This window comes from Bos mutus, chromosome 16 (genome assembly GCF_027580195.1).
Source record: "Bos mutus isolate GX-2022 chromosome 16, NWIPB_WYAK_1.1, whole genome shotgun sequence".
Taxonomy (NCBI): Eukaryota; Metazoa; Chordata; class Mammalia; order Artiodactyla; family Bovidae; genus Bos; species Bos mutus.
Genome location: NC_091632.1, coordinates 14,431,278 through 14,451,080, shown reverse-complemented (window position 1 = coordinate 14,451,080; position 19,803 = coordinate 14,431,278). Strand labels below are relative to the sequence as shown.

Here is a 19,803-nt window from a genome sequence, read left to right as displayed (position 1 = left end):
ACCTATGGTTTTTTGTTTTTTTAAAAAGCAGGTTCTCCAGCTCCTCTGAACCTAGAGTATGAAAATATTTCTCATATGAGGTTCAAGAATCTCTCTTTTTGGTAGGCACCATAAGTGATGTTTTTGCACGCTAAACTTTGACACCTGCTGTGCAGCCATGACATTAAAAGACGCTTACTCCTTGGAAGGAAAGTTATGACCAACCTAGAGAGCATATTCAAAAACAGAGACATTACTTTGCCAACAAAGGTTCGTCTAGTCAAGGCTATGGTTTTTCCTGTGGTCATGTATGGATGTGAGATTTGGACTGTGAAGAAGGCCGAGCGCTGAAGAATTGATGCTTTTGAACTGTGGTGTTGGAGAAGACTCTTGAGAGTCCCTTGGACTGCAAGGAGATCCAACCAATCCATTCTGAAGGAGATCAGCCCTGGGATTTCTTTGGAAGGAATGATGCTAAAGCTGAAACTCCAGTACTTTGGCCACCTCATGCGAAGAGTTGACTCATTGGAAAAGACTCTGATGCTGGGAGGGATTGGGGGCGGGAGGAGAAGGGGACGACAGAGGATGAGATGGCTGGATGGCATCACTGACTCGATGGACGTGAGTCTGAGTGAACTCCGGGAGTTGGTGAAAGACAGGGAGGCCTGGCGTGCTGCAATTCATGGGGTCGCAAAGAGTCAGACACGACTGAGCGACTGATCTGATCTGTGAAAGGTCCTCCCCACCCTCTGGCCCTTTTCTGGGCATGACTGACTGATACTAATTACATCTCAGCAAGTGCTGGTGTATCTGGAGCTCTGGCAGATGCTCTGTAATCCAGGAACCAGGTACAGATCACATTGTAGGTTATGTCTCCCCAGGTGTCAGCCAGCATTTGCCAGCATGTGGAGAATGCTGAATGGGATGGACCTAATGGAATCTTAGGGGAGTTTACTCTTGATTCTCAGAAGAAATATGCGTCTCACCTATCTTACCCACTTAATAATACTATGACATATTTTAAACAATCAATAAACAGTACATATATTATTTTTCTCATGAGATTTATTTTAAGATGCTATTACCTTGGCACCTAAATTCTCAAAGGAAACATTGATACAAAGAATAGAAAGATCATATTTAACTTGTCTATTGCTATTCATCACTTGAACTTATACAGAAAGATATCTGACATGGCCTGTGCCTTTTTATGGCCTGTACAGTTAGAATATAATATTGGTGAAATAAACAACATCTATAAATAAAAACAAATTAATAATAAATGGAAAGAAATCTAATCAACTATTCCAGCCAGGCTCTGTGCTTTCATATTTTCTCATCACCCAAGGGAATAGGAAATACTCTTTCACATGTCCCTAAGGTGAATTTTCTTTCCTTCACCTGTGAGCCAAAGAGGAGCTAGAGAAAGAGAGAGGTCATTGAAAGTCCAAAGCAAACACAGTGATAAACATTTTGTAGGAAGAGTAAGTGGCATTCTGATTTAAATATGGCAGTTCACCATAATGGCAGGGCACCAAAAAAAAAAAAGTGCGCCTCCTCAATTTACAAATGTGATTAAGGGATATAACAAGATTTTATACTTTTTTTTTTAATACTGAAAATTAGTAGGCCATATGTGGAGAAGGAAATGGCAACCCACTCCTGTATTCTTGCCTAGGGACTCCTGTGGACAGAGGAGCCTGATGGGCTCCTGTCCATAGGGTCACATAGAGTCGGACACGACTGAGGCGACTTAGCATGCATGCATGCATTGGAGAAGGAAATGGCAACCCACTCCAGTATTCTTGCCTGGAGAATCCCAGGGACAGAGGAGCCTGGTGGGCTGCCATCTATGGCGTCGCACAGAGTAGGACAGGACTGAAGGGACTTAGCAGCAGCAGCAGCAGCAGCAGCAGTAGACAGTATGAGAATGTGTAGGTGGGGAGGTCGTTGGGCTCTTTCTCTGTTTTTCTTCTGGTGGTCCAGCCTTTGAAACAGAATGCAACTACAGTATCTTGGGAATGATCCAGCCCTGACCAGGGGTACCTATGGACATGAATTTTTGAGCACTCACTCAATGACAGTTACTGCCTACCTGCTTTTCCCTCTTTGACTAACCAAATTTTAGTGTCTCTGTGTAGACCACTCATTCCCACTGGATTCTTTGGGGTGGGGGTGGTGTAGGGGGCAGGAGGATGGATGGGGCATTGGAACTGTCATTAATGTTCCATGTGCTTTCCAGGAACGAGAGTTCTGGCACTTAACATGAATTGATTTTAAACTCTAGACCTTAATCCTCTGGAGAGAGTCAGAAGAAAAGCCATGAGAGCAGCTGGGTTTCATTAGGAAAGAAAAGAGGGCATTCAGTCTTCGAGGAGGACAGTTTCCCAGTCTGGGCAGTGATCGGGTTTGTCAAGGGGAGAGACAGAGCCCTCACAATGAAAAACCGCTGTTTCGGCAGAAAAGCGGCTCTAAATCTGGACCAAATCACTCTCGTGTGGTGGAAGGGTTGGAGCTCGTTGCTAGATCTTGCCGAGCGGCCCTCTTCCTCGGTCCGGGGCTAAGCCAGGTCCCAGCCTAAGGACCGGGCGGGCCCCAAGGGCCTCGACCCACTGCCAGCGGGATCCCCGGCGCCGGCGGCGGTGGCGCGAGCGGGCGGGCGGACGACGGCCGCCGCGCCTTCATTAGAGGGCGCTCTGGGGACGGCTCTGCAGCAGTGCAGACTCCCGCCGCTTCCTCCCCGCTGCCCCTCCCCGCGAGTCCCGGCGAAACGCGGCCAGGCCCCGGGGACCGAGTCTCGGCGCCGCCGGGGGCCGGGTGCGGGCCGCGCCGCTCCTCCTTCCGCCGGCCATGCAGTCTTCCGGCTCCTCTGGCTCCCGCAGCCCCGGCTGGGGCCGGGCCGGCCCGAGGTGAGTCCGGGCTCGGCGGGTGCAGGCCCCGCGGCTGCCGCAGGCTGGGCCCCGGGGAGGCGCTGTGGGGTGGGGTGGGGGGGAGGCGGGGAACGGGTGTCGTCGTCGCGTGGCCCGGGGAGGAGGCGGCGGCGGCGGCATGAGGGACGAGGGCGCGGTAGGCCCCAAGGAGGAGGCGGGGGCGCGGGGCATCCGCCCGCCTCCCTGGGACCCGCCCCGGTGACAGGTCCGGCCTCTGAGTCCCCGCCGTCCCCTCTGTCCGCAGGCAGCCGCGAGGGGAGTAGGGCGCCCTCGCGCCCGCTCGCGCCGCACCTCGGCCGCCGCCGCCGCCGCCGCGTCCATGACCGCGACCCCCCGGCCGAGGACACCCGCCGCCGCCGCCGCGCCCCGGGCCGCCCACCCCCGGCCCCGCCGGTCCCCGCACTCTACCGCCCGCCGCCCGCGCCAGCTGAGGTGAGCCCGGGGCGCGGGCCGACACCGGCGGCCCCGACCCCTCCCACACCTCGGACCCCGCGGCCGGCCCCAGCCGCCCCCCTGACTGCAGCGCCGCGGTCGCCTCTTCCCCGCTCCTTTCATCACCCCCGGCTCCCCTGCGCTCCGGCCGCGGACGGGGCTCGTCATCCCCGGCTCTGCGCCTCCTGCTGCCGCCGCCGCTCCCCTCCCCCTACTCCCGTTCTTCCTCCTTTTCGCCTGATTATCGCCCACTTTCTTCCTCTCACCCGCTCACCCTTTTGCCCGCTTTTCTGGCCCCCTTCTTTCCCCACCCTCCTCTACACACCTAAGGAAAAAGGAACGCCAGACCCGATTTGCCGCAAATGAACCATTTTAGCGTAACTCTTTTTTTTTTTTTTTTTTGGCTAATGCGAGAGACCGTTTTAAAGGATGAATCAGTGCAGAAGGGTGGTGGTGAGGGTCCCGGTCTGGATCGAGAGGTGCCCGCTTCAGTCTTCTCTTCACTGCTGTCAGTTAGGGAGCTGCCGCAGGCGTGTGAGGCAGGTCGCTGTGTTGTTTCTTCCTCAAAGTCCAACCGGAGACTGCAGTGACACGCGGTTGCGGGCCGGCCGCTGAGGAGTTGGTGGGAATAGTGCTATCAGTTGCTAAATATATTAGGACGTAGCCTGTGCCTCCGTGAACAGCTCCCTTGACCTTGTGGGGCTCCTCCTCCGCTGGCTGTCCGTCCCCCTCTGGAATTTCCCGGACGGATCGCTGAGGTACTACAGCGAGGGGGAAAAGCTTAGATCCTCGATTTTTTCTTTTCTTTTTTCATTTGTTTTTGTGCTGGAGGTGATTTCTCTATTAGTGACTGTCTAGATGTGTTCACTCCGTTTTCCTTTTTAAATGAATTTTCTTTTCACCTCAGCAAGACAGGACAGACTTCGATGTGAGAATGGCTGTGACTCTGGAAGAAGCTCCGTGGCTGGGCTGGATCTTGGTGAAAGCCCTGGTGAGGTTTGCCTTCATGGTCGCCAACAACCTGGTTGCGATTCCATCCTACCTCTGCTATATAATCGTGCTTCTGCCCCTTCGACTGCTGGACAGCAAGCGCTACTGGTACCTTGAAGGAATGATGTACAAATGGCTTTTAGGAATGGTGGCTTCTTGGGGATGGTATGCTGGATATACAGGTAAGAGCATGAGCGGTTTTTAAAATGCATATTTAAAAGTGTGTAACGTTTGCCTTAAATCAGGAGCCATGTTTTAAAAAAAATGTGTATTACACTTCAAGTGGAAGATGCTTTGACCATTGTAAACACAGAGAACAATTCTATTGAGGTTTTTTTTTTTTTTTTTAAGAATCCTAATTTAGAAAGGATGATATTTTCAGAAGTATCATTTCATAGTTATATACTGATAAATTCCTTAAATAAAATGGCTTTTAATGATTGACATGTACTAAAACCCGTCAGTGTAAGCTGTCCTAGAGGACTAAGAGTGAGTTTTATTGGACTTCAGGGGTTATAAAATGAAGAAGTAAGATGTTTAGCTCATAATCATTGGTCATTAAGAAAAAGTACTGAGCCCTATTTGTGCTAAGATAGTTTAATAAAAGTTTTTTCATTTAATGGTGTATTGTACTTGTGTTCACATTTGAAGCCAAGCGAAGGGTGGCTTTTTTTCTGTTAAGTATGTTTCCTTTGTTTACTAGATAATTTTATATTAGAATATTAAATGTAAGAAATTAAGTTTATCCCTGGTAAGCTAATGTATCTTCAGAGTGTCTTTTAATAGATTTTTATTTCTGCAAGCGTAATGCTATTCTAAAGTGAATTTTAAAGAACTGAGAAGCAGTGTTTATTTTCTGCTTATAAGCCTTACATGCTTTGAGAACTTGTGCCCTGGTTGTGAAAATTGTGTACTATTATATTTATTTGACATTTCCCTCTAAAAAGTAGGATAATGAAAAAAGCATTCAGGTTTCTGGCCCTTGTCTTGGACATTGAGGCTTTATCATAGAATTTTATAACTGATAAACTCCTTAGAGATGTGCCACAGATGCTGTGGTCAGTGGAGTCTGTAGCTCATATCTTGGAAGAGTGAGCAGGGTACTTTTAGAGTTGAACAGCACCGCAGATCCCCACTTAAGATTTTCTGTCTCCCTCTTTCCTGCCCAGGCGACATCTGCAGATTTTATGTACACACACAAGGGTACTGACAGCACACAGCTTTTTTGGAGTCTGGGAGTCTCTTGCTAGGTTAGAGTGCTCTTAGTTGCCCCAGATGAAGCCTTTTCTCCTTCTGGCAATGCCATTTATTATTCTGCAAGACCCGAACCCCCAGGGATAGTATACGCATTGCTTCTTTGTTATGTATCTTGTTGAAATTCCAGTGGTCTTTAGATATGGCAGGTGAACTTCTGGTCCTCTTTGGGGGGACCTGGTGGTAGCAGCAGTAGTAAGAGAAAAGAAAACGAAGTAAAAATGAATTTTTTTCTATGGTGCTGAATTTTCACCTGTGCTGCACTGCTGTCATAGAATCGCTTTACTCTGTAGAGTCTGAGCTTCCCCCAATATGCTATGCAGTACTACTGGTTTGTTCTTTGCACAGTATACTTAAGTTTGCTTGTTTTAAATGAGCTCATAGTATTTCTAGATATAAGTTCTAGAAGTTCATTCTACTTAAAAATAATGAAATTACTGAAACATTTGTGCCTGTGTGTGTGTTTTTGGAATATTTGTGTGTAAGTGTTAGCATGATCAGAAGCTGGGAAAAAATAATTTGGCATTGACCTTGAGATTGTAAGGAGGGTAGTGGTGCTGACTGAAGTTAAAGTTAATTATGCTATGGCTACAGCAAGGCTGCAGTATAATTTTTAAGCATATTTTCTTGGAGTGTTTCTTCTTTGCTGCCTATAAAACCATGCAGTTTCTTTGGCCACCTGCTTGGAAGGTGGTCTTGGCATGCTCTGCGTATTTTAGTCTCTCTGAAGCATCTGCTCTCCTTCAAGATACTGCTTTTTGACCATTTGATTGGTTTGTCTCATTTAAATATAGAATATCCTGGTATGTGCATTTTAAATAGTCTTCCTATAGGTAGACTACTTCTCAAGGGTCTGGTCATAACAGAACACAGACAAGGTCAAACAAATGTAGGAGTGACTTTTGTTTAAAGCCACAACTGTGTCTAAAGAAGCAAACATAAGCAGGGGTTGATGAGCAGATATACCCACAAGGGGGTTGTGTTGGGCTTTGTTTGGATTATATGTTTCATTTCTTACCTTTGTATCAAGGAGAGGGTGGGCCTGAGTTTTTTTTTCACCTTCCCCTTTCCCTAGTTTTAAGTTTCACACCTGGAAAATTGAGCATTGCCAAAGCAGTGCTGCTCAGCGTGTCTAGTATGTTTATGTTTTAAAATAAAAATTGCCAGACTTTGTTGAAAAACCGCTTCTAAGGAAATCTTAAATGTTAATTAGCTAACTGTTAACTGGGAAACTGAAAATTGAATATTGGTATAGAATATCAAATTTTCAAGTTGTGACATTCAGTCTAAGGTAAGTGAATTACTCAGCTTTGCTGCTGAAGACTTATGTTGATTATATAATCTACACTGCCCCATATAGTAGCTGCCAGCCATATTTGACTATTTAAATTAATTAAAATGAAATAAATTTAAAACTCAGTTTCTCATTCACACCAACCACATTCCAAGTGCTCAGTACTAGGTGTCTGGTGGCTACTGTAGTAGACAGTGGAGATAATAGAACGTTTCCATCATCACAGGAAGTTCTATTGAATAGAGCTGATAAATAGTAGGTGTGACTTTTTCCTATTTCTTAGAAAAAGTGCATTTTATCTTTATAAAAGAATGTTTTTCTCAACATAATTCTGAACAGATTTCTTTTGGGGAAGACAAGAAGATTTATTAAAGTTTTATAACATTGACCTTTAATTTGAGGCAAATATCACACAAAAAATGAGTCCTTTAAACTCAAACACACTTCTTGGATAGAGAATGGTGAGACTAGTTAAGTCTAAAAATTTAACTAGATGTTCTTGTACTTGATTTGTCTTCTCAGAGCTGGAGTACTATCTGTGGACCCAGAAGAGGGAAAAGGATTTTCTGGTCTCTCTGCCCATTTCTGATTTTACATTTTCTGTCCAGGGGAACACATTTCTTGAAAGAACTCTGAGGACGCTGGGGTTTCTTCATCTCTAGTTTGCTACTAGGCAGTGATGATTGTTGTGATCACATTTCCTTCAATGGCACGTGCTGTCCAAGCCTCTCGTGTTGAGGGAAAGTTGTATACTACCTTGGTCTCTTTATTTCAAGAGCAAACCAAAAGACCTACTCCTTAATGATTCATATCTACCTGCTTTATTCAGAGCCAGGATAAATCAGCATACTCCTTTGTCTTCAGTTTAAGTGAAGATTGGCAAATCTCAATGCGCTATTTCTTTGAAATAATATGTTTATTTAAAATAGATTATTATGATTTTCATTCACTTCTTTAATAAATACATTGTTCCCCATCCAAACACATCTAATTAAAGCCTCTTACACAAAATCCTTTAAAAATATTCACTGTAAGTAGAAGCTTCAAAATTTCTTATGCAGGATGAGGGGAGTCTTTTGGGCCACAGTCTGGCTGGAAAAGAGCGAGGTGCCAGGGGACTTAGCACCAAGCTATCTTTGCTTCGCAATCCTCGTTTCCCTTGGATTGGGTGTTTACTTGGATGGCTGATGGGGATTAGGTTTAGCTTCCTCCCACTCCCCAGGGGACAGCTGTCATGGCTCCATGTTAGTCTTTGGGGTGCTATTTGATAGTGTTGTACATTTTTTTTTGCTGGGATATTCACTGTGTGAGGAAAATTAATTATTATGAATTTTGTCTGCCTGACATTTAAGAGTTTTAATCTAGCGTAGTATTTTTCCACTTTTGAGGCATAAACCTACTTAATGTGTCAGGACGAACATAAAAAAAAAAAGAGTGTGAACTAGAAAAGATCAGAAGTATATGCATTTGTACTGGGTGGGTGGTTGTTAGTCTCTCAGTCGTGTCTGACTCTTTGTGACCCATGGACTGTAGCCCGCCAGGCTCCTCTGTCCATGGGATTCTCCACTCAAGAATACTGGAGTGAGTCGCAGTGCTACAGATTTCATTTTTTTTTTTTTTTTTTGCTGTGAGCCGTCAGAATGTCATTTGAAAGACATTCTTCCGGTGGAAAGAGCTAAAATTTAGAATTTTGGGAGTCAGCTGTCTTGGTCTAGCTTTAACTTTAACATCTCTACCTAACTAGTAGGAGGGAGAGCCTTACCTGCTCTGTGCCCCGTGGCTGTGAGCTCCTATAGACAGAGATGTAGTGTTCTTTATACCCCTAGAACCCAGTTCATTGCCTGATGCTCACAGGGTGCTCTATAAGTGTTCTAAGTTTTTTTTTTTTCCTTCAATGAATCCTTTCTTTCATTCTTAGTCCCAGCTGACCTTCCATTCCCCCCCAACCCCCGCTCTTGGAAGCGTGGCCATCTTAATCACTGGACTGCCAGGGAAGTCCACTGCCTGCTGCTACTGCTGCTGCTAAGTCGCTTCAGTCATGTCCGACTCTGCAACCCCATAGACGGCAGCCCACCAGGCTCCCCCATCCCTGGGATTCTCCAGGCAAGAACAGTGGAGTGGGTTGCCATTTCCTTCTCCAATGCATGAAAGTGAGAAGTGAAAGGGAAGTCACTTAGTCATGTCCGACTCTTCGCGACCCCATGGACTGCAGCCCACCAGGCTCCTCCATCCATGGGATTTTCCAGGCAAGAGTACTGGAGTGGGGTGCCATTGTCTTCTCCGAGTCCACTGCCTACCTTCCTAATTTTGATATCAGAACTTTCAGGAAGGTAGGCATCTAAGGCAGCTCAGTCTGTTATCAAGATCATTGCAATCCACAGAATATAAACCCTGAACTGGATCATGTTTTTCATACACTTGCACGCACATACACACACCGACTACAATACCACATTTGTTAATTTAACACACCTTAATTGAGCTTCTAGTGTGTGTGGGAACAGGTGCATAAGACATAAATATGACTTTAAGTCGTTCACAGCAGCTTTGGTCGGAAAGACAGTGCCGCTAACAATGAACGCATCCTGGTACAAGGCTTAATGGAGTGTACCATGGGATGAAAGAGGAAGGGCTGCTAATCTTGCCCCGGAGGTAGGTGGCAGCCGAGAGGAAATAGGGAATTTAGGATAGGAGCAACTTTACATTCTTTTTTTTTCATAGGGAAATATTTGTCTATGGGGCTAATTCTATCATCAGTAATTATATAGATTTAAGAGATTTGAATAATGCATCAGTTTTAAATTTGCATCTCCATGATGATAATATTAGCTAACACTTATTGCAATGTAAACCAAGCAGTGTTTGATGAGTTTTAGTCATGTGATGCTCACAGCAGTGTTATCAAGTTGGTACTATTATTATCCTCTCCTTTTGTTATTGATGTTGAAATTGAAACACAGAGATTTCACAATTACTTCCTCTTATGCATTAACTGAGTTGATGCTGCCACAAGTGCATTTTTGTGTTTATAGAACCATTATTGACCTTTATATTATATTTTTAGAATATTTTTTAATTTTTTTTACTACCCATACTATTGTTTCTGAGGCTTGAAATCTCTTTCTGAAACTACAGATTTTTAACTCCTGAAAGCAATCTCATGGTTGTGGATTTCTGCAAGAGGTTAAAAAAATTGTTGCTTCAACAGAATTATTTTTAATAAATAAATTGCATAAAATCCCACTTCCTTAAGATTCAGAAAACAACTCAACCGAAATTTTAGTTTTTGAGTGCTTGACAGTCATCAGGATGAGGAGGTATTGCAATGATGTTAGATCAACAGCTGATCTTGATGTAAATACAGGTGAGGACTGCTCAGTAAAGTATTTTGATTTTTATGTGGAAAAATTTTTATATACCATTAACTCAGCAATTTGATATCTAGTCTTACTTCAAAGATTGTATATTTGTATATAATTAATTATTATATAGTTTTAATGTATATATGGTATATTTAATCATGTACACATACCCTATACATACATTGTTACAGAAGCACATGAAACATTATTTGCAGTTCTTGTAAAAGATAAGACCTCAGATTCTGGAATCAAAAAATTCCTACTTTCTTTTTGTTTACATTTGCCTTGTATATCTTTGCCCATCCTTTTGTTTTCTAACCATTTAAATTACTTTGATTTACATATATCTTTCAATCAGCATGAAGATAGGTTTTGCTCTATGAGTCAATTTGAAAATCTCTTTCAACATGAGTTGAATCCATTTACATTGATTGATATGTCAGACTTTTTTTCTGGGGTCTGTCATTGTATTTTATATTTTCTGTTGTAAAATTTATAAATGTTAAGTCTTTCACTGTGTAGTCTTCCCTTGCTTTCTTGTTCTTTTGATATTTAGGAAGGTTTGTGTTTTTGTCTTATTAGTTGCTTTATATATTTTTATATTACAGTTCACAGTAACTGTTTTCTTCTATGAAAAAAGGTGAAAGTCTTTTAAAATATTCTCTTCTCTCTTCCCCTTTCTCTTTTCTGTCACCCAATTTTAGTCAATAGTGAATACTATTTATTCACTATTGTATTTACATTTGCACTGTTTTGTATGCTTTTACTTCTGCTACTTGATTTGTAAGCTTTAAGGCTCTCTGTTGACTCCCAGCTGTTACATCAAGATAATGAGTTAGCTTAGTATACTTCCTGCTCACTTTCTCCCGTCATCTAATTTTTTTATTTGAATTTATACATTATTATAGACTATAATGTTTGTGTTCTGTTTTGTCACCTTTATCTTTTCTTCTTTTAGTCTTAATTTTTCAGTTAAATATGTGTAATGCTCACTCAAACACTTTTGCAGAAGTTTTTCCTAGTTGCTTAAAGTTTGTCATCTGGTAGTTTCTCAGTAACATCATGAAAACAAAAGGGAACATTATTCTAACATTTTCAGAACTTCTTTTTGTTGCTTTACACTTAGGATGGCTTAGCAGATAATAAAGTCCTCGGCTCACTCTTTATTTCCTTGAGCATCTTATAGGTTTGTTCAATGTCTTCCGGCATTAAACGTTGCTGTGTAGATGTGTGAAGCTAACTTGAATTTTTTCCCATTATTAATGATTTGATCTTTTTGCCTATTGGCCCAATGAATTCTGTCTCTAATATTTAGTAATTTTACTAGGATATGCTGGTGTAGGATACGTTGGCACATGTGTGCTTTTTTAATATATAGACTCAGATCCATTTTTATTTCAGGAAAGTTTTCTTTAATTACATCTTTAAATGTTTGTTTTGTTTAATTATTTTTGTTTTCTTTCTTGGTGACCCTAATTATATATCTGTTGGATCTCCCTTTTTATATCTTTTCTGTTTATTACTTTGCTCTAATCCTTCTAAACACTTTTTCATTTGTTTCTATCTTTAATGTCTCTTTCTGTGTCTTCTGCAGTCTCTTTTCTGTGTTCTCCTTCCAGTTTCTTCATGTCTGTGATGCTTTTGTTCATTCTTCTGTTTCTTCCTTGAGTTCTGCTAGTTCATGCTTCTTTTGTTCCTGTTGTCTAGTCAGTTCTTCCTTGAGTTCTTATTATATTTATGCTTTGTGATCTTTTTCATATTGGAGTGACTTCATTGATTAATTTCTTAATTTCGTGCAAGAGTATGTAGTTACAGTTTTTATTTTCTCCGTTGTAATGTTTTTCTAGCAGTATTCTTTGACAGTTGGTATGTTATGCTGCTCATTTCTACTGTTTTTCTTACAGTATCTCCAAGTCATTGCTGTGCCAGTTTCCCTTTGGTTTCCTGTGATTTAGTGAATTGGATTTTCCCTATTCAGTTATTTGTAGGAGGTATGGGTGGAACCAAAGTAGATTCCAGATTTCAGAGGTAGTTTTTTTTTTTTTTAACATATGAAGCCTGATTGTGTTCTCTGTGGTGCCACAAATCCTCTGTCTCTCCAAACCAGACTAAGTCCAGGAGGCTTTTTGCCACTGCAGCATGCCAGCGTAAATCCCTCTTAAGGATGAGCACTTTCACGTTGCTTTCTGAGAGCTGCCATTTTGGAGCCCTCTTCGTCACATGCCACACATTCTGTCTGTCTCTGCTCTCCACTTCCACTACAGATTCTGTCTTATGTCAGCTTGGTTTGATCTCAGCCAGATCTCATGTATTGTGGAAGTTTTATATTTTTGTTTTTCTCCTATACTTCCAGGAAAAGAGTTTTGTGAGGTGTTCTTTTTCTCTTTCTCCTTGTTGCTATGTATATTTTCTAGGAAGATTCACATCTATAACTCTACAGTATTCATGCCAATGTAAGATTTTTATTCAACTATGTAATTATAATGCAGGCAACTCTATGTCCATTTAAATGTACTACTAGTGGATTATTATAAAGTGGAGACTAGTTTTGCTACATATTTAAGTTCCTTTCTTTCTGTCCAAAAGCAAGACATAACCTCCCCGTTTTTTTTTTCCCCTCCCAAATTGTTTTGGATTTTGGTTCTCAAACTGTTTTGTTTCTTGAAATACTTATCACTGGAGTATATAGAAGATAAATTCTCTGTTTCCACTTGACTACAGAAAGAAAATGTCACTAAAATGAATGGAAGAAGTGACTTATCTTTGATACTTGAGTAAGGAATATGAATGAAATGTAACATTAATACTATAGGATCTGGTCTATTGACCACTTTGAAAACTTTAAAGGTGACTAGTGCTACAAAACTTTGATAAACATATATATAGTATATTATAATATTAAATATATTAAGTATATATAATATATATTAGTTATATAAAAGTATATTATCTGTATAAAATATGGTATATTTATAGTTTGAAAATGTTAGTCACTCAGTCATGTTCGACTCTTTGCGACCCCATGGATTGTAGCCCTCCAAGCTCTCCAGTGCATGTATGGATGTGAGAGTTGGACTGTGAAGAAAGCTGAGTGCCAGAGAATTGATGCTTTTGAACTGTGGTGCTGGAGATGACTCTTGAGAGTCCCTTGGACTGCAAGGAGATCCAACCAGTCCATCCTAATGGAGATCAGTCCTGGGTGTTCATTGGAAGGACTGATGCTGAAGCTGAAACTCCAATACTTTGGCCACCTCATGCGAAGAGTTGACTCATTGGAAAAGACCCTGATGCTGGGAGGGAGGGATTGGGGGCAGGAAGAGAAGGGGACAACAGAGGATGAGATGGCTGAATAGCATCACCGACTTGATGGACATGAGTTTGGGTAAACTCCGGGAGTTGGTGAGGGACAAGGAGGCCTGGCGTGCTGCGATTCATGGGGTCGCAAGGAGTTGGACACGACTGAGCGACTGAACTGAACTGAAGCTCTTCTGTCCGTGGAATTCTCCAGGCAGAAATACTGGAGTGGGTAGCCATTCCCTTCTCCAAGGGATCTTCCCAACCCAGGGATCAAACCCAGGTCTCCTGCATTGCAGGCAGATTTTTTTATAATCTGAACCCAGGGAAGCCCATATTTATAGTTTGTCTGTTATAAACTAGTTTCAAGAGTTTCTTTTCAGAGTTTGCAAACTAGTGGCCATATTCAGCAGCCAGTGGGACTTTATTTGATCTTTGCAGTTTTTCAATTTTTTAAATTAGTTGGCAACATTTCAAAATTAGGGGTTTTTCCCAAAACATGAAAGATGAAACCAAAGTTTCCAGCTCTTGAGAAATGAGAAATGTGACTCTCTTGGGGCCTCACGTCTGGCAGCAGCTTGCTGGAGTTGAGTGATGGCTGTCTCCTTTAGATGGTCCTGTGCTCTCCTGTTTACCCAAGACCCCACCCCTTCCTTGTCCTCCTCTGGACCCGCTCTGCTCACTTACATTACTGCCTGGACCCCAGAGGCTTAAATGATATTCATTGAAAAATACTCAAGCAATGATTACTAGTCTATTTCTGCTGGGAATATGACAGTTTTGCATTTATGGCCTTTAACAATGCCTGTATCCTAATGAATTGTACCATTAAAACCAAAAGTTGGTTAGTGATCTCAGGCTCTGATTTCATGCAGCAGAGGCACGTGATGAAGACTGCAAAATGAAATGCCATTAGTAAGAACTGTGGTCACAGGTTTTTCAAGTTTCATGTACCATATTACTTGTCTAATGAAATGTTTCCTGTTACTTGTGCATTCAGTAACTGGTAGAATGTCTCATTTCTTCTTTTGAATATAGTCATGGAAAACCTAGATGATTAAAAATTGGTAATTTCTTTTTGCTTTTCATATTTGAATATGAAAAACAAAGTCTAGTTGATTTGTTTCTTTAACTTGTAGTGTAGATAATTTTAAAATAGTGTCATAAAAACATGCATAAATTTTAGTTATAAGATTATACTTTTTCTTAAGTTTGGTAGATCTGATCAAGTTTTGCTAGTAACCTTTTCCACAAAATTTTTTATTACTCATTAAACTTTAAGAAACTATTATGAGTCAAGTATATAAACATGTTTTACATATGCTATTAGGAGTATGCATTGTTTGACACTTTTAAGGGATAAAACATCTGTAAATTTAAATACATCAGGATGTTTCTGAATCATCAAAAGACTAAACTATGATCAATATAGCTTTTGTTGCTGTTGTTCAGTCACTATATGATAATATATATGTGTATATAAATATATAAAAATTGAGATAGAACTCACATACCATAAATTTTGCTATATTTGAATGTACAATTTAATGGGTTTTACTAAAGTCACAAGATTATACAGCCATGAGCACTGACTAATCCTAAGACATTTCATCACCCCCAAAAGAAACCCCAAACTGTTTAGTCCTCACTCTCTATTTCCTCCTCCCTTCAATCCTGGCAACCACTAATCTCTCTTCTGTCTGTATGGATTTGCCTATTCTGGACTTTCATACAAATGGAATTGTACAATATGTACTTGTATGTGTCTGACTTCTTTCACATAGCACAGTGTTTTCTGGGTTCATCCATATTATAATGTGTTAGGACTTTATTCCTTTGTATGTCTGAATAATACTCCATTGTGTAGACAGATTACATTTCATTTATATATTCCTCAGTTGATGAACATTTGGGTTGTTTCTACATGTTGGCTATTGTAAATAATGCTTCCAGAAACATTCATGTATGAGTTTTGGGGTGAATATATGTTTTCAGTTCTCTTGGACCTAGGAGTCCAATCGCTGAGTCATATGATAATTCTGTGTTTAACTTTTTGAGGAACTGCCAAACTATTTTCCATAGCAGTTGTCATGTTGTGCGTTCTTACCAGCAGGGTAGAAGAGTTCCAGTTTCTCCATATCCTCATTAATACTTTCTATTGTCTGGGTTTTTGTTTTTGTTGTTTTAGTTTGGCCATCCTAGTGGATGTGAAGTAATAGCTCACTGTGGTTTAGATTTGCATGTTCCTAATGAGGGATTGGGGGCAGGAGGAGAAGGGGACGACAGAGGATGAGATGGCTGGATGGCATCACCGACTCGATGGACGTGAGTTTGAGTGAACTCCGGGAGTTGGTGATGGACAGGGAGGCCTGGCGTGCTGCAATTCATGGGGTCACAAAGAGTTGGACACGACTGAGTGACTGAACTGAACTGAACTGAATGACTAATGGTCATAAGCATCTTTTCATATGCTTATTAGCCAGTTATATATCTTTTGAGAAATGTCTGTTCAAATGCTTTGCCCGTTTTTGAATTGAATTATTTGTCTTCTTAGTATTGAGTTGTAAGGTTTTTCTGTGTTTTATATACTACACTCTATCTGTTTTTTCATTGGTTACTTGTGTTTTTGGTGTCATCTAAGGAACCACTGCCTAATCCAAGGTCATGAAGGTTTACACCTATGGGTGGTTTTTTTTTTCCTTTTTTTTTTTTTTTTGGTCCCTCTGTGCGGCATGCAGAATCTTAGTTCCCTAACCAGGGATCAAACCCATACCCTCTTCACTGGAAGCATAGAGTTTTAACATCTGGACTGCCAGGGAAGTCCTATGTTTTAAGAGTTTAGATTTTATACTTAAGTTTTTGATCAATTTTGAGTTAATTTTTCTAGGTAGTATAAGGTAGGGGTTCATACTTCATTCTTTTGCACATGGAGGATATCTAGTTGTTCTAACATTACTTGTTGGAAAGACTGTTCTTTCCATATTGAGTGATCTTGGCACCATTGTTGAGTATCCAGTTGGCCATATGGGTTTATTTCTGGGCTCTCAGATCTGTCCTAGTGCCAGTACCACACTTTTCTTTATTACTGTAGTTTTGTACTAAGTTTTACATTTCAAGTATATTTTGCTGTATTTCAGTACTTTAAGAATTCATGATCCATTTTGTTACATATAATGACTTCAATAATCATGCTAGTTCACTAATCAGAAATCCTAAAGTTGTTTTGGATTTAAAAGTGTTTACTGAATACTGTGTTTTTCAAGAATTAATGTTTATAATTGGGTTAAATCACCCATTTTTACCTCTGTGTTGAGGAAACGCTTATAAGTTATGTATTTCACTAGGAGTTGTCTTAGAAATAACATGATTAGAATTAACAATATTTCTTTCCTGTTTGCTCTGTCAAGAAAGTAGGGCGTTCATTGTAGAAATATCTTGTGTAATTGAACAATCAAATGCTTATTGTCTACTGCCAGTTAGCAAAGTTATTGATTTATATAATACTGTGCTGAAGAGTATGATTTAGATTAATTTCTACCCAAAGGATTTTTGGCATAGTTTCTAGTTTGATGGATGGTTTTGAGTTTGCTATGAACTATGGGTCCAAAATGCTTTTGCAAAAAATTTTCTGAAAAACAGTGTTCAGTATGCACATTTTCCCCAATGTGATGGTTCTACTTTTTAAAGTTAATTGAAATCATTGCAGAGAAGAAAATTAACTAGAAGCTAAATTGATATTAAAAATGGATGTATAAAATGGATTATATGGATCAGGAAAAAGGGTGTCATTTGGAGTAAGTTGTAAGCTGTTTTTTTTATGGGTGGGATTGTTATTGTTCAGTCACTAGTCATGTCTGAGTCTCTGTGACCCCATGGACTGCAGCACACCAGGCTTCCCTGTCCTTCACTGTCTCCCGGAGTTTGCTCCGACTCATGTCCTCTGAGAAAGTGATGTCACCCAGCCATCTCGTCCTCTGTCACCTCCTTCTCCCTGCCCTCAATGTTGCCCAGCATCAGGGTCTTTTCCAGTAAGTCGGCTCTTCACAGCAGGTGGCCAGAGTATTAGCACTTCAGCCTAAGCGCTTCCAATGAATATTCCCTTCCACTAACCCTTCCAATGAATATTCAGGGTTGAATTCCTTTAGGATTGACTGGTTTGATCTCCTTGCTGGCCAAGGGACTCAAGAGTCTTCTCCAACACCATCCTTAAAAAGCATCAATTCTTTGATACTCAGCCTTCTTTATGTTCCATCTCGGACATCCATACATGACAACTGGAAAAACCATAGCTTTGTCTATACAGAACTTTGTGGGCAAAATAATATCTCTGCTTTTTAATACACTGTCTAGATTTGTCATAACTTTCCTTTCAAGGAGCAAGCATCTTTTAATTTCACGGTTGCAGTCACCATCCACAGTGATTTTGGAATTCAGGAGAATAAAATCTGTCACTGCTTCCACTTTGTCCCCTTCTATTTGCCATGAAGTGATGGGACCAGATGCCATGATCTTAGTTTTCTGGATGTTAAGTTTTAAGCCAGTTTTTCACTCTCCTCTTTTCACCTTCATGAAGAGTCTCTTTAGTTCCTCTTCACTTTCTGCCTTTAGTGTGATGTCATCTGTATTTTTGAGGTTATTGATATTTGTCCCACCAATTTTGATTCCATCTTGTGATTCATCCAACTTGGCATTTTGCATGAGGTGCTCTGTGTAGAAGTTAAGTAAGCAGGGTGAAAACATATATATAGCCTTGACGTACTCCTTTCCCAATTTTGAACCAGTCCATTGTTCCATGTTTGGTTTTACCTGTTGCTTCTTGACCTGCATACAGGTTTCTCGGGAGACAGGTAAGGCGGTCGGGTATTCTTGTCTCTTTCAGAATTTTCCATAGTTTGTTGTAATCCACACAGTCAAAGGCATTAGTGTAGTCAATGAAACAGAAGTAGATGTTTTTCTGGAATTCCCTTGGTTTCTCTGTGATCCAGTGGATGTTGGCAATTTGATCTCTGTTCTTCTGCCTTTTTGAAACACAGCTCATACATCTAGAAGTTCTCAGTTCATGTACTGCTGAAGTCTAGTTTGTAGGATTTTGAGCTTTTCCTTTCTAGCATGTGAAACGAGTGCAGTTGTACAGTGATTTGAACATTCTTTGGCTTTGGCTTTCTTTGGGATCTTCCCTCATAGCTCAGTTGATAAAGAATCCACCTGCAATGCAGGAGACCCCAGTTTGATTCTTGAGTTGGGAAGATCCACTGGAGAAGGGAAAGGCTACCTACTCCCGTATTCTTGGGCTTCCCTTGTGGCTCAGCTGGTAAAGAATCTGCCTGCAGTGCAGGAGACCTGGGTTTGATCGCTGGGTTGGGAAGATCCCCTGGAGAAGGGAAAGGCTACTCCATCTAGTATTCTGGCCTGGAGAATTCCATGGACTGTAGTCCATGGAGTTGCAAAGAGTTGGACACAACTGAGCGACTTTCACTTCACTTCACTTCTTTGGGATCGGAGTGAAAACTGACCTTTTCCAGTCCTGTGGCCACTGCTGAGTTTTCCAAATTTGCTGGCATATTGAGTGTAGGACTTTCCACAGCATCATCTTTTAGGATTTGAAATAGCTCAGCTGGAATTGCATTACCTCCACTAGCTTTGTTCATATTAATGCTTCCTAAGGCCCACTTGACTTTATACTCCAGGATGTCTGGCTCTAGGTAAGTGACCACACCATCATGGTTATCCAGGTCATTGAGACCTTTTTTGTATAGTTCTCCTGTGTATTCGTGCCACCTCTTCTTAATCTCTTCTGCTTCTGTTGGGTCCTTACCGTTTCTGTCCTTTATTGTGTCTATCCTTGCATGAAATGCTCCCATACTCCTTTGATAGCTCTGATTTTCTTGAAGAGATCTCTAGTTTTTCCCCTTCTGTTGTTTTCCTCTATTTCTTTGCACTGTTCACTGAAGAAGGCCTTCTTGTCTCTCCTCGCTGTTCTCTGGAATTCTACATTCAGTTGGGTATATCTTTCCCTTTCTCCCTTGCCTTTTGCATCTCTTCTTTCCTCAGCTGTTTGTAAGGCTGCCTCAGACAACCACTTTGCTTTCTTGCATTTTTCCCCTGCTTTGGAGTGGTTTTGATCACTGCCTCCTATACAGTGTTACAGACCTCTGTCCATAGTTCTTCAGGTATTCTGTCTACAAGATCTCATCCCTTGAATCTACTTATCACCTCCACTGTATAATCATAAAGGATTTGATTTCGGTCATACTTAAATAGATTTGTG

General features: G+C 41.2%; 1 protein-coding gene across 3 annotated transcripts in view; it reads left to right on the top strand.

Moving 5' to 3' along the window:
* Positions 1-2,694: 2,694 nt before the first annotated feature.
* The window catches only part of LPGAT1 (lysophosphatidylglycerol acyltransferase 1), an 83,674-nt gene continuing 66,565 nt past the window's right edge, over positions 2,695-19,803 (top strand). The window contains exons 1-3 of one of the 3 annotated variants that reach the window (XM_070384738.1): positions 2,695-2,888; positions 3,154-3,341; positions 4,249-4,513. In XM_070384738.1, coding sequence (XP_070240839.1) covers positions 4,276-4,513 — 238 coding nt within the window. In that variant the 5' untranslated portion in view covers positions 2,695-2,888; positions 3,154-3,341; positions 4,249-4,275. Of the gene's footprint in view, positions 2,889-3,153; positions 3,342-4,248; positions 4,514-19,803 lie in introns of those variants that run through there. The other 2 variants (XM_070384739.1, XM_070384737.1) reach the window with 2 other exon arrangements.